Source organism: Callospermophilus lateralis, chromosome 14 (genome assembly GCF_048772815.1).
Source record: "Callospermophilus lateralis isolate mCalLat2 chromosome 14, mCalLat2.hap1, whole genome shotgun sequence".
Lineage (NCBI taxonomy): Eukaryota > Metazoa > Chordata > Mammalia > Rodentia > Sciuridae > Callospermophilus > Callospermophilus lateralis.
In genome coordinates, this window is record NC_135318.1 from 27,879,766 (window position 1) to 27,893,022 (window position 13,257).

The window sequence follows — 13,257 nt, forward strand, 5'->3', positions numbered from 1 at the left end:
CTTGCCTTAGTGTGTGCAACAGGTTTAAGGTTTCTCAAACTCAAGCACTTTTTAAAATTCTCTTCAGATATGGTTATCAGAAACATGTTTACTATTCAACAGTCAGTCCTCAGTTCAGGTGTGATAAAGTATCTTTTAAAGATAATGTTAAGAGGGAGAAAAACCCATGTAATTTCCCAGAGACCCATAGAGAAATAGTCTGGTTTCCTGCAAGAGTTACTTTAACTACCAGGAATCAAGCCTGACTATGGTTTTGTCATGTTCGTTGGATTCTTCTGAGCTGGGTCCAGTAAAGCTTGTTTTAAGATCTTTTGTATTTATTAACATCTATTCTATTCCGTGATCCTCACTCAGATTGGTCTCAGCTTTAGAATGAGAAGACATCAGTCTCTCACTAGGCCTTAGCTCATAGTGTTGGGGGCATTGCTGGCTTCAACTCTGGGCAGTATTGGACACTAACAGTCAATTCCAAAGCGCAGCAGAGGAGGATCTCCTCCATTGTATCTCATTCTTGACTCTTAATGGTATCTGATTTTTTTTTTTTATGTTCATTAGTGCCTTAATGTATTAAGTTGAAGAACTGTCTCAAACTTAAGGCTGGCGTCTACTGATGGAGAAAAAAATGTAGTTTTAAGAACAATTTTGTTGTGCATGCCTGTAATCCCAGACGCTTGAGATGCTGAGGCAGGAGGGTCCTGAGTTCAAAGCCAGCCTTAACAATGGTGAGGCGCTAAGCAACTCAGTGAAACTCTATCTCTAAATAAAATATAAAATATGCCTGGAGATGTGGCTCCGTGGTCTAGTGCCCCTGAATTTAATCCCCATACCAAAATAATAATAATAATAATAATAATAATAATTCAAAATAATAATAATAGTTATTATTTTGTAGATTGACAAATGTTGACAAATAACTATTATTATTTGAATAATAATAATAATTATTATTATTATTTTGTAGATTGACAAATGTTGACTTCTTTAATTTTATTGATGATGGAAAAATCCAGGAAACTCTATTTAATGAAACCTTATTTAAAATAAAAAATTCTAAAGGGATCTTAATTATTGTTATAACATGGAGGTAGTGGAATTTGAACACAAACATTTTATATGTATCTATGTATATGGCTATATTTTAGTCTTCTCCATTATTGGTAGGAGGTCAAGTTTTATTCTTTTGTACAATTTCAGCCAGTTAAAATTGGCTTTCACAAATTGAGGTGTCAGAATTGGATGTTCATCTTGACATCCCTGTGTATTCTTGCTCTTAAACAGGTCTTTGAGTGAAGCAGCAAGAAAATATTATCTGGGTAATTGTCTTGCAGATGAGAACTGGGATGATGACCAACTGCTTGGTTTTGAACCATGCAATGAAAACCTTATCTCTGGCTGCAATATTATCAATGGGAAATGTGAATGTGACACCATTCGGACCTGCAACAATCCCTTTGAGTTTCCAAGGAAGGATATGTGCCTTTCAGCTTTAAAGAGAATTGAAGGTAAGCCTTATTTTTTGTTAACCACCCATCTCTAAGGTATAGAATTGTGTAACTCTGAGCCATGGTAGTATCTGAGCTTGAAAAGGCAAAGACAAGCTTACAGAGTTCGGTCGCTTTTAGAATCCTGAATGAGACGCGTGAAGTGTACCAGGTGCTGGTGTGAGGTTGAGTGTGTGTATTCCCTAGGAGGTGGAATGGAAATGCTGTGGTCCCATGAGTAGGGTAGCTTGTGCCAGCCAGCCTAGGTCATCCCTGCATAATGAATAATCTCGTGAGTGTTGTGCTTGAGATCAGCATCTGTTGTCATCAGGTCCATTCTGCTTGATTGACCGTAAGATGGTACTTCATGAGGAGAGCCTGCTAATTAGAAAAGCGGCTCATCTGGCAAAATGAGGAGCTCTGTAGAAGAGAAGGGAGAATTGTGCATTGAGGATTGAAGGCTGATGTTGATTTTTCCAGGGGGCAGGAATCACATAGGTATGGCTAGACCAAGAGGCACTTCACCTCTCAAGAGAAGTCAGAAGTTACATTAAAGTAACAAGAAAACTACACTACAAGGACCCATAACATTTGTAGATTCATGCATAAAATCTAGAAAAAATATTGAGAATTTTAAAATATTATGATTCCTAACCACAGTAATACCAAGTAGAGTACCCAGAACTTGGTGCTGTGGCTCACAACCCATAGTAATGATGGGGAAGAACTGGGCTTATGTCTCATCCCTGTCTCTGACCAGCATTGGATTATTCTTTAGCCCTAGTTTACTCTTGGAGGAGAAAGAAATAGAGAAAATGAGTGCTAATAGGACATTTAAAAATGTACCTTTTATCTCTGAAATTATGTCATTCTGAGGTGGAAAGATTGGTAGTACAGTTTGGAATACCAAGGAATTTTTGCGCCTAGAAGACAAGCTTATAGGGCAGTAGGGCAGGACTGAAGTTTTGGAAATGTGTTACATTTCCAATTTCTATTAAATGGTAACAAAGAACAAGAAATTTGTAGTGACCTATAAAATAACATTGCTCTATGTATTTACCAGTGCTGCCAAATCATTAAAATTTAGCAGAAAACAATGAAAATAAAATTTTAGAACAGTTGACACTTTTACATAACTTTTAATTCAATTTTTGAATCTGAACTCTACAGAGGTTTCACATAGTGGATGAGTTGCAGGCCTAGGAGTAGCCATGCCACGTACCCTTCTGATCACATCGTGACTCTGAGCCAGTATAGTCCGTTATCGGTCCTGATTGCCCTTTGCTCATCTCTGCCCCGTCCACCAACATGAATGTTTTGCCAACTTCAATACAGAAACTCAGATAGTTATATGTAGTAGTTACATGTCTATTTCACTAGTTAATTTTGTTACATGAACGTATTTAAAATCATATTATATGAAATAACAGCAATTAGAGCCATTGCTTTTTGCTATTTTTATATTTCACAAAACTATTTGATTCAAATATTTCCAGTGCCTCATGGTGGCGTGGCTATCATTGTTTTTATTTGGGCCACTTTCCAGTCATTTAGTAGCCTGCTGATCATTAATTAGCCTGCACATGCTCTGCGCATTCATCTAAGTTAATTGAGATGTAGCAGGTCTAAGTATGATGCTATCACAGGAAGTTATGTCTGCAAACACAATACCTGTACATTTGTAATAAGTTAGGTGTATATTTATGATCTTTGCAGGGTAGTGATTAACTTCATTGATTTTTTTAAAAGTGATTTTTAAAAGCTTTTTTAAAGATCTAAGTAAATTTCTTTGCATCTAATTAGATTACTTTTAAAAAGTTTTAAATTTATTGTCAGATGACTTCTGCATACTTCAAAAGTAGAATTTGTTTGAGGTCATTTGAACTTAAATACTTTGTTATTCAACATAAAACACTTTGCAGCATGTGAGGTTTATAAGAAATCTGGATTAGGGGAGCTTTTCCTTTACCGAGAAATAACTTGGAAGGAACTTATATTCAAATACGTATCATAAATGAAAAAATTAGTGATGACATCATACTTATAAATAATTAAATCATTAATCGTATAGAAGTTTGATAGTTGGGATGCCATAGATGTTCAAGAAGCATGACCCAGAATTGTATATGATAAGGTATCATGAAGAGTTTGGTTAATGATGGATTTCAGGAATGAGAACATCATGGACAAAAGAATAAAATGTGGAACAGAGGATTTTTATGACTTATGTGTAAGCTACTTACAGAACTGTTCTAAAATAGCCAGGTTTTATGTCCATAGGTGGGTAATAGGAAATAAAGATGGGAAGGCAGAATGGAACCAGATTATGAAATGTCTTAAATATCGTGCAGGGAGCTGAAGCCTGGTAATGTCAGCTATCAGAAATCATTACAGCTTTATGAACAGAGAGAAGCAGAGCATGGTAAAATCAATGTTAGGCAGAACGGGGACAGGGGCAGGTGCAGAGTGGATGGCAAAGGGAGATGCTACCTTCAGGAGGCTGTTGGAGAGCTGTGTCCGTTACCCACACATGGTGCCTTCAGAGGCTGGGCTAGAGTGGTAGTGGGGGAGACCGCAGCAAAACATTGATGAACAAACAGCCTTTCGATGAAAGAACTGACAGTATCTGTTAGTGGATAAGGGAGGGGTAACAAAGCAAAAAATAATCCTAGAATTTCTAACCTGAAATAGTAGTACGATAGTGCAAGTAATAGAGATAGCATTTGGAAGTAACAGGACCTGGTGATGTGGGTGGGAAAGGAATGATAAATCAAGGATGTATTTTTCCCTTTAGTAGGGAGAGGAGCAGATTGAGGGAGGCTTCAAGAGTTTTGTTTTGGGCAAATTAAATTTGACATCTACATAGAGCTGTTTGTCATTTAAGTAATTGCTAATGTAATTCACAGACTAGCCTTCATACATGGGTTTCTCATGTTAAGTATACTGAGGACTATAAGGGTACGTCCCCTGAGAAAGTCAGACCTGTCTACAAAGAGGAATAACCCTAGTTGGAAGATTGTAGAGAAAACAAAAATAACTCAAGTTCACACTGATTTATCACCAGATTGATTTATCAATAATAGAAGAGATTTGTGTGGAAACCATAAAATGTGTTCTGAAATATTTTAGTCATTGCTACATCACACATCAGGTGGGTTTCTACAGTGGTATAGATTGTGTAAAACGTATTCCTGTTTTGGACCTGCACAATGAACATTTTGCAAACAGGAGTATGATACTTGGGCCTTTTGCAATCGTTTCTTTCCTTCTTTTTGTTAAAAGCACCTAGAGATAACCTTAAATGGTGCATAATTTTTGCTGTTATTGAGAAAAGATAGACAGTCAAAAATTGACATGTGATACTGTATATCATTGTCATATACACGAGTGGACAAATAACAACTTGGCATTTGTAAGATGGTAAGTCAAGGAAGGTTTTGCGGAGGAACTGGGAATTGATTCCAATTCTTGAGAAATTTGTTGGTTCGTCCAACAGAAGGGAAAGGAGAATGTAAGAACATCCTTGACTAGAAAAGATCTTGAGCAGGGGGCCCATGTAGGAGAAAGTGGACGTGATCAAGTCAGTGAGTTTTGGTGGCTGATTTGACTTCTGGGGATAAGGATGGGAAAGACTCCCATATTTTTTGGGTGAAGGGGAATGATTGTGAAAATAAATGCTTAGAGCGGTGATGGTCAGGATGGATGTTTGGGGAGCTGATGCTCAGGATGTACTTGGTGTCATTTGCTAAATGTGGGATACAAGGAGGGCAGCTTTATGAGAGGTTGAATAAGGCACATACTGCATTTGTTTTGTTATGTTTGCAGTATCTATGGAGAATCAAGGGGAAGATGAGAGTTATGTGTCTGGAACTTGGAGAAAGATCTGAACTGGAGATAAGGATTTGTGAGTCATGCTCAGGCCAGGGAGAGTGTGTGTCCTTAATGACTTCTGAGTACTTTAGTGACATGAGGAGTAGGAGCATTTTTTTTTTGGAAGATTAATGTGACAGTAATGTGTATAATGGAGGGAAAAAGTGGCTGGCAATGTTAACACACCAAAAGTGAGATAAAAGGGTGCATGCAGTGAGGCTGGTACAGGAAGCATTGATAGTCTGCCGCACAGTCCAAGAGAGGCTAAGGGCTAGTACTGTTAACCAGCTGAAAGGGAACCCAAAGCACCGTGGTTGGCACCTATGATACTAGAAATATAAAGTAATAATTTAATTGATTATTAATTGGTTGACTTATTTGCAACCAATTGTTCAGAAATGTCTTTACCAGTGTTTATGTGAGAGTCATTCAGACCCATCCCTGGGATTAGAGTAGTTCAGAGTAGAGCACTAAGATGATTAAATAGTCTCATAGGAAGATAAAGAAATAAGATTATTGTCACAGACTCTTTCAGACTAGCAGAGCCCTTTCCTCGGCATTCTTCATCAGTCCCTTGATGTCAGAGCTGCTTGCATTGTTTATTCATTCAGAACATGACTTCATTCAGAAGGAAAGTTTTGAGCACAGGCCGTGGGCCACTACACCTCCAGTTGGCCAGTTTGACTTTGATTGGCCCTTAACTGAAGGACCCTTTTCTAGATGGCCTTAAGGGTGCCAAGTACAAAAATTATGCCACATTTTAGTTGTGCTGTGGGAGCTTGCTTTTGATTTTTTATTTTTTAAAATATGCTGTAAATTCCTTCAATAACACTTTAAGCATTTACTTATTCTGGAAATGTCTATTGCATAGGATACATACCTCTAGCTAGTAAGGATTAAGAGTCAGATGAGAAATACTTGGTTTATATGAAGTTTGATGTCTGTATTTTTTTTTTCCCTGCTGCTTAAGACAAAAGAAGTAGTTTGATTTTTATGTTGGATGGCTATATTCTCTGAAGCTAAACTAGTTTTGACATAGAGACAAATGGTTTCTATTTTATAGGTGTTTTCCTTCCAGATTTTAAAAACCTCAGAGCATTAACTTTTAATTATTCCATGCTTTAATTTTTGCTATTTCAGTTCTACCTGAGGAAATGTTGCTATAATGAGTCTCTTATTTCTTGTTTAGTGTTTTCATTTTTTTCTTTCACATTTTTTTCACACAAGTGAAGTTTAAGTGCTGAATTTTATTCTTGGTTGTTATCTTTTTTTTTTTTTTTTTGGTCTGTAGGCTATGGAACAGCCTGTGCTGTGTGACCTCATCAGATTTTCTTTTGATACTATCTATAATATTTGTCAGTAAACAAAAATTTAGTAGAGAGAAATATTATACTGTATGCTTTTATTCATAGACTTTTCTCGTCAAAATGTTTGAGACTATGTGTGTGTACACGTGCGTGTGTGTGTGTATATATATATATATATATATATATATATATATATATATATGCATGCACACACACACACACACACATATACTTTTTCTGTTAATGTGTGTTGGGGGGAGGGCAGGAAGGCTCTCAGAAAATGTGATGGAATGGAGCTGGACATACTATTAGCTTTGAAGTAGTGCAACAGAATTCCCTTTTAGCCTCTGAAACTGCCTGATGGAGATAGATGCTTTCAGCTGTGGCAGGGGACCTGATGTCATTCCATAACATAAGTACAGGGAAGGCAGATGCCCCCAGCCCTGCTCTGACACAGCTGCACCTGGGTGTCATGCATGGAAAGTGCCTCCTAGGTTTCTCATGTAGAGACCTTGATTCCTGAGGCCAGGTCAGGGCTGGGAAATCTGCAATTCCAGGAAACCCCAGGAGAAAGTGCTCCTGCCCAGGTCTCCCCACACGTTGAGAGCAAAGTGTTGTTCATGGGAGTCCACTTCCCTGCACAAAGAAGCAGTTTGTTATGCACCTCTTCATTCCCTGTGGATTTCTACTATCATTTAACGTTTTTTAGAAAAAAGCATATGCTAAAATTCCTTTATTTCAAATATTAATACCTAGTAGTGGGTTCACTATGAAATTAGATTTTTTTTTCCCAAGTAAATGTTAAAAGAAGTTAAAATACAATTGGGACCTTTTATCTTGTATGTGTAGGGCCAGGTAATAAAACAGTCCTGAAACTTGGATCCTGAAAATTATTTAAAAAAAAATTTTTTTAGTTATAGATGGACACAATACCTTTGTTGTTGTTGTTGTTTTTTTAAATTTACTTTTATGTGGTGCTGAGGATCGAATCCAATGCCTCACACATGCTAGTGCAAGCGCTCTACCATTGAGCCACAATCCCAGCTCCTCATTTGTTTTTAAAAGAGTTGAACCTTTATGTTTGCTCATTTGATGTTTTCTAAACTTTAGAAATATATCTAAAAGGGATTTTTTAGTCTGTAGGCTATGGAACAACCTGTGCTGTTCTTGATTTTCTGATTGTCATTAAATGTCATTATCTCCAAATCTTTTCTAATATAGTATGGACTATAGGAGAAATGATCCGGTGTAATTATTAATTCATAGGATCAGAAATACTAAGAGTTAAATTATATATATTTCCTCCCAATATAGTTAATGTAGTAGGGTGAGACTCTGGTGTACCAGAGTTAAAGTTAGGAGGCTCTTCTTACAACCTAGCATGACTGTAATTATTCTGTTGGAGCAAGGATGGAAATGGGGTGGCTACTGTATATTTTATGAGGTTTATGAAGTTCAGGGAAAGCTCGTGGTCTTTCCAAACTTCTGTTAATGTACTCCTTGATAAAGAGAATATGTGTACTTAACATATTATCCCCCCCCCCCAAAAAAAAAGAGAACCTCTCAAATTCTTTCTTCTTTGTTCTGAAGCCAGGCAGTCAGTTTTGCAGTGACCATGCTTTCTCTGTTTTAGGACTTTCAGGTTTACAGATTGTTCATTTTTATGTTAGGGACTTCATTAAAATTTCTAGCATAAATTGTTTCTCTTAGGCTAGTTACATCTTAAAAGCAGTACTAAATTATGCTTGTGAATATATTCTAAATTAAGGCAGTAATTTTAAATCTGTATTGCTAACCTACTCTTTTTGTAAAGACAGTCACAAATTGATAGAGAATATATGCTTACATATATGCATACAAAGACACAAGTATATTTATGTGTGTGTGTATATATATATATACACACACACACACACACACACTTTTAAATCTAAATATAAGTATTTCATGGGGAAAACAACTATAGACAAAGTTATTTTTATAAATAGTAGACTTTTAGACTGGTTGAATCTATATTTTAAGTGTTTACATTGAAGATACAAATCTTTAGGAGAATTGCCCTTAAAAACATGTTTTAAATCATTGTTGTTTTGATGTCTTGATAACTGGTAAAAGGAAAATCAAAAGGGTTACCAAAAGGCGGAAACCAGTTTCAAATATCTGGGAAATAAAAACAGGAAACTCAAGGAACTTGGCCTAAGACCAGTTGGAGAGGAGCAGTTGGTTGGATAATTATACCTGCATTTTAGCTGTGGGAAGTCATAGAATGACCTTCTGGTAGTTGCAATTTCTTGTGCCCATCAAGAAAGAAAAGTGATGATTAAATGTTTTATATATTTTTGCCAAGAGAAGAGTGGGTAGATGGGTACAGGACAGCATTTTATTCAACCACTTTGGGCTTACAGAAAAGAATGGGTGTGGAAACCATATTTCCAAGGTTGCATGTAGAAAGATGCTTTCTATGTACTCTACAGGTAAATAAAGTAATAATGTTCTGTACCATGTATCAATTTTCCCACCTTTTCTCTGCTTTAACCTTTGTGTTTTAACTCTTAACTCTGACTTTTTCAAGCCATGTTTTCTGTCCTAAATTGTGCCTAGTCCAAACCACCTGTATGATGTCTTTCCATACCCATTCCAGGTTAGTTAAAGAAGTACCAGCAGTTATAGATGGGCACTGTTTGCTATGTAACTATGCTTTAGTTTAAGATTAAATATCCTGTACTTAATATGAATTTTTAACAAGATATTTTTTTGTCATTGTTGAAAGGCCAAAAAACCACCTGATACTTTCAGAGAAATGATATTCTTCTGGAACCTTTCAATTTCCATCTCTGGGGTTACTTACCAAAATGTTGTTCTAATGACTCACTTGAACAGGTTGAGGTTCCCACCGTTGGATAGCCCTGAGGAGCCCCTCCAGTGTTTGTGGTTTCTGACTTGGCTGTAGGTGACCTCTCAGTTATTCCCAGGGCTCAGCAAGTGCTCTCACGCAAGGCTGCTGAGTTGCTGCCTGGACCAGCTGTGTCCGGCTGAGCCCTGGCCCCTGCAAAGGTTTTTCCTGACACCAGCAAAGGATCTTGAATCCTATCCCTTCTGAGCTGCTGGCAAAGGGAACTGAGTGGAGACCATTCTCCAGGGCGGGACTGCCTTCCTCCCGAGGCTTGGAGCTGCCTTCTGTATCTGTGGGGTTCTCCCCAGACCTCTGCAGAACAGAGGTCTTCTGCCAGGCCAACTTGTGTCCATCAGCCAGGCTAAAGAGACTGTGTTCCCAAAGAGTGTACCACCCTGAGTTGTCTCTCCTGCGCTGTCTGTAGTTGGTATCTCGGGCCGTTGGAAATTTCTTCGTTGATGCAATTAGTATTCCCAAACCATTATCTGGGATCGTGGACAACTCTTCCAAGACAAACTGTTTTTATTTGTTCTGCTGAGGGAAAAGAAGTCTGTGGAAGGAAGATCCAGAAAGACTTTGGGAGCCAGCCATGGTGGGGCGGTGCACCTATTAGCCCAGGGATTCTGAAGGTTGAGGCAAGAGGAGCAGGAGGATTGCAGGTGCTGGGCCAGTCTGGAAAACTTAGGGAGACCCTGTCTCACAATAAAGGGCTGGGGATGTATCTCAGTGGTAGAGTGCCAATCATTTCAATCCAGTACTGCAAGGGGAAAAAAGGGTGGGTGGGGAGAAAGAGTTTAGGAACATGGTCACTTTAATAGGAATTTGCATTCAGTCAACGTGGTATTTCAGTGTTCTTCCTATTTTATTACTACAGATAAAAATTCTCTAGTAAATATGTTTATTCCATTTCCCAATCTTGCCAGCATGATGTATTTACTAATACCTTTGTGAAGACATTCTCTGAGGAAAAAAAGCTCTTCTGAATACAGAGGGTTTTAATTTTTTTAAAGAAAGAAAAAGCAAAAATCTTTATTAAAAAAAGGAGGGGGCTGGATGCATACAGTCACACAAAAATGCACCTGTAGGCCAAGCTGTAGTTTCTTCTGCTTCCTGTTGAAGGTTAATAAAGCTAACCTTTTATGAAACTTGAGAAGATGGCCACATTTTTCTTTTTTTCCTTATATCATTACCCCACTCTGTTTCTCCCACTTCAAAAGTCCAGCCTCATCTTTGTCTTCATCACTCTTGCCTTTAATATGAGGAAATGTTTAAATTGCTGGTCCTTAGTCACTGATTGATTGCATTCTAGAAGGTTTCCTTAGCCAACATTCACATTTTAATCCTTCCTAATTAAGAGAGCTCTTTAGGATGGAGCAAGGAGTCCCTACAATCAGACCTGTCCCTTTCTGTGTCCTGCTCACCTGGTGAGGACAGACCTGGGGCTGGCCCACTACACAGGAGTATTTGAAATGAATATGAAAAAGACCTCGTCCTAGGACATTTGAGGGGCCATGAGATAGACACACAGGCAGTGGCCAGTGGGATGGAGCAGCCATGGGAAGGCTGAATATTGTTGTATAGAGGTAGACATCCTGGGAGATAATCTTAAACAAAAAAAAAAATCTAATTGAAGCTAGTTTAATCTTATGATTTTAGAAATGTTTAGAACTGCTGCCTCTGCCTTCTTTGTGAAGTGTATACCCTTCTCAAGAAAAGTATTTGTGGGCATTAAAATTCAATACTTGGACTTCTAAAAAATTTTTGGAAGTGTTCTAAAAGCATTGTAAGCTTCTCTAAGAATACTGTTATGGGGTATTTGAATAATGTATTTTGAGGCTATTATTTGGGTGGTGTGTACTAAGATGGGAAGAATGGACTCACATTGGTATGCATCTGAAGCTCAGGACATTCTCTTGTATGGGGTACCTTCCTGCTTTTGATTTGTGGCCTCTATTGCTAACTGTTTTTTGCATCAGGAGGAAGTGACAGCCGTAAGTGGTGCCTGTAACATTGGAAGAGGGAAGGGATTAACACAAGATGAATTAGTGTTTGTGTGAGTTTTTAAGGGACTGGAATGTTTCTCCAAATTGAGGATGTATTCTTTGTTTCTGGTTGACAACTTCCTAGTTTCCCAAGTGTCGGAAAACTTTTTATTCTTTTCTCTTGTTACTGGAATTTTTTAAATTTCCCGAAAAAGCAGCCACAGTGCTTTCTCCTTATCGGGTAGCCTTTCTTTTCCTGTTCCAGTAATAAAAGAACAATACAGGAATGTAAGAAATTGATACTTCTGTTTCTAAGTATGTCCATATATTTGCAGATAAAATTCAGATTTTGTAGACATAGAGTAAAGCAGTTGTCAGTAGAATGAGCTACTATACTGTTGTACACTTTGTCCTATTTCCTCTTATATGCAGTTTAGAAAATGAAATCAAGTTTTTCTCTTCAAACTGTGTTTCCATGTTCTGTTATAAGGTCCTGGAAATTGGGAAGATGGGTAAGAGCACTGGTTGATCCTTAATAAAAAGACATTTTAAAGGCATCAAACACACTCCAATCTTGTGTATATATTTATATTATATTAAAGACTGTTACTTACTGTTCCCCTCTTTTGGCAAAAGAATAAAAACGTCTAGTCTACCTTTTATAAACATGAGAGATGTGTTTTTTTGCAACAGCAAATGTGAAAGGGTGCTTATTTCAGTGTTGTGATGCAATTTGTGTTCTTGGCAGAGGACAGTTAAATCCTCCTGCAAGTGTCCCTGAAACCCTGGGGAGCAGAACTGGAGTCCTGTCCACAGGTAGTCCTGCTATGACCTCAGGGGACCTTGCTCACTTTTCTGAGGCATGAAACAAAGTCTGGAATTCTCGGTTGTGTCTGACCTAGATCTGGGTAACTAGAATTTTTAAACTGCCTAAGTACGTTGGATATAACATTTAAAGTGATGTTTATAAAATATTGTATTATTCCATTTATATGTTTTCACTGCCCTTTTGCATTCTAATTGCTAATCACAGTGGAACCTTCTGAATCAATGCTTTCAGATGGAGAGTCAGCTTGTTTCTGTCCCATCAGGAATTTTTCAAATGAAATTATGTTGTAGTGTTACATCTCAGTGTGACATGGAGCTCCCAAAATGTTGTCTGTATGTTCTTTTATACCTCTTGGTTTCTCTATATCTGCCTAACTGAAAACCCTCTTATTATGTTGTCCCTCGGGGACCTTTAAATATCTCAAGGACTATACAAATCTCATTAGTCAGGAGAGTGCATCCCATGTGGATTTATAAAAGTCAGTTTTCATGTGCACAGGAAATAATGTGTTTAAAAATGATGCATGTCACATGTGTACTTGTGTACTTTCTGTGCCAAAAGATATCGCAAATATGCCCATGTATAGCTAGATTATGTGAGCACACATGTATATGATGACATAATAAGTAGTACCTGGAAATAAATGCAGTTGTGTTTATTTTTATCTTACCCGATATGTATATCTCTGCATTTACCTGTGTGCTATTAAAAATATGACAGAGATCATAATGACATTACAGTTTTTGGTTAAGAATTTCCTGAAATATTTGCTCTTCTTCGATAGTGGACATTAGTCATCGACATTAGCCACTGGCCATACCTACATTCCAGTGGTTCTTTTTAAGAATTGATGTAATATTATGTGCTTTGTAAACAGCTCATGGGGAATAAGTTA

The 13,257-nt window shown here is 37.6% G+C and overlaps 1 protein-coding gene across 5 annotated transcripts in view; it reads left to right on the forward strand.

The window, feature by feature from the left end:
• Crim1 (cysteine rich transmembrane BMP regulator 1) overlaps positions 1–13,257 on the forward strand; it is a 180,022-nt gene that overhangs the window by 35,361 nt on the left and 131,404 nt on the right. For 4 of the 5 annotated variants that reach the window (XM_076833156.2, XM_076833154.2, XM_076833153.2 and 1 more), the window contains exon 2: positions 1,329–1,502. The exons of the other annotated variant lie outside the window; for it this stretch is intronic. In XM_076833156.2, coding sequence (XP_076689271.2) covers positions 1,329–1,502 — 174 coding nt within the window. The remainder of the gene's footprint in view (positions 1–1,328; positions 1,503–13,257) is intronic. 5 annotated transcript variants of the gene reach the window in all.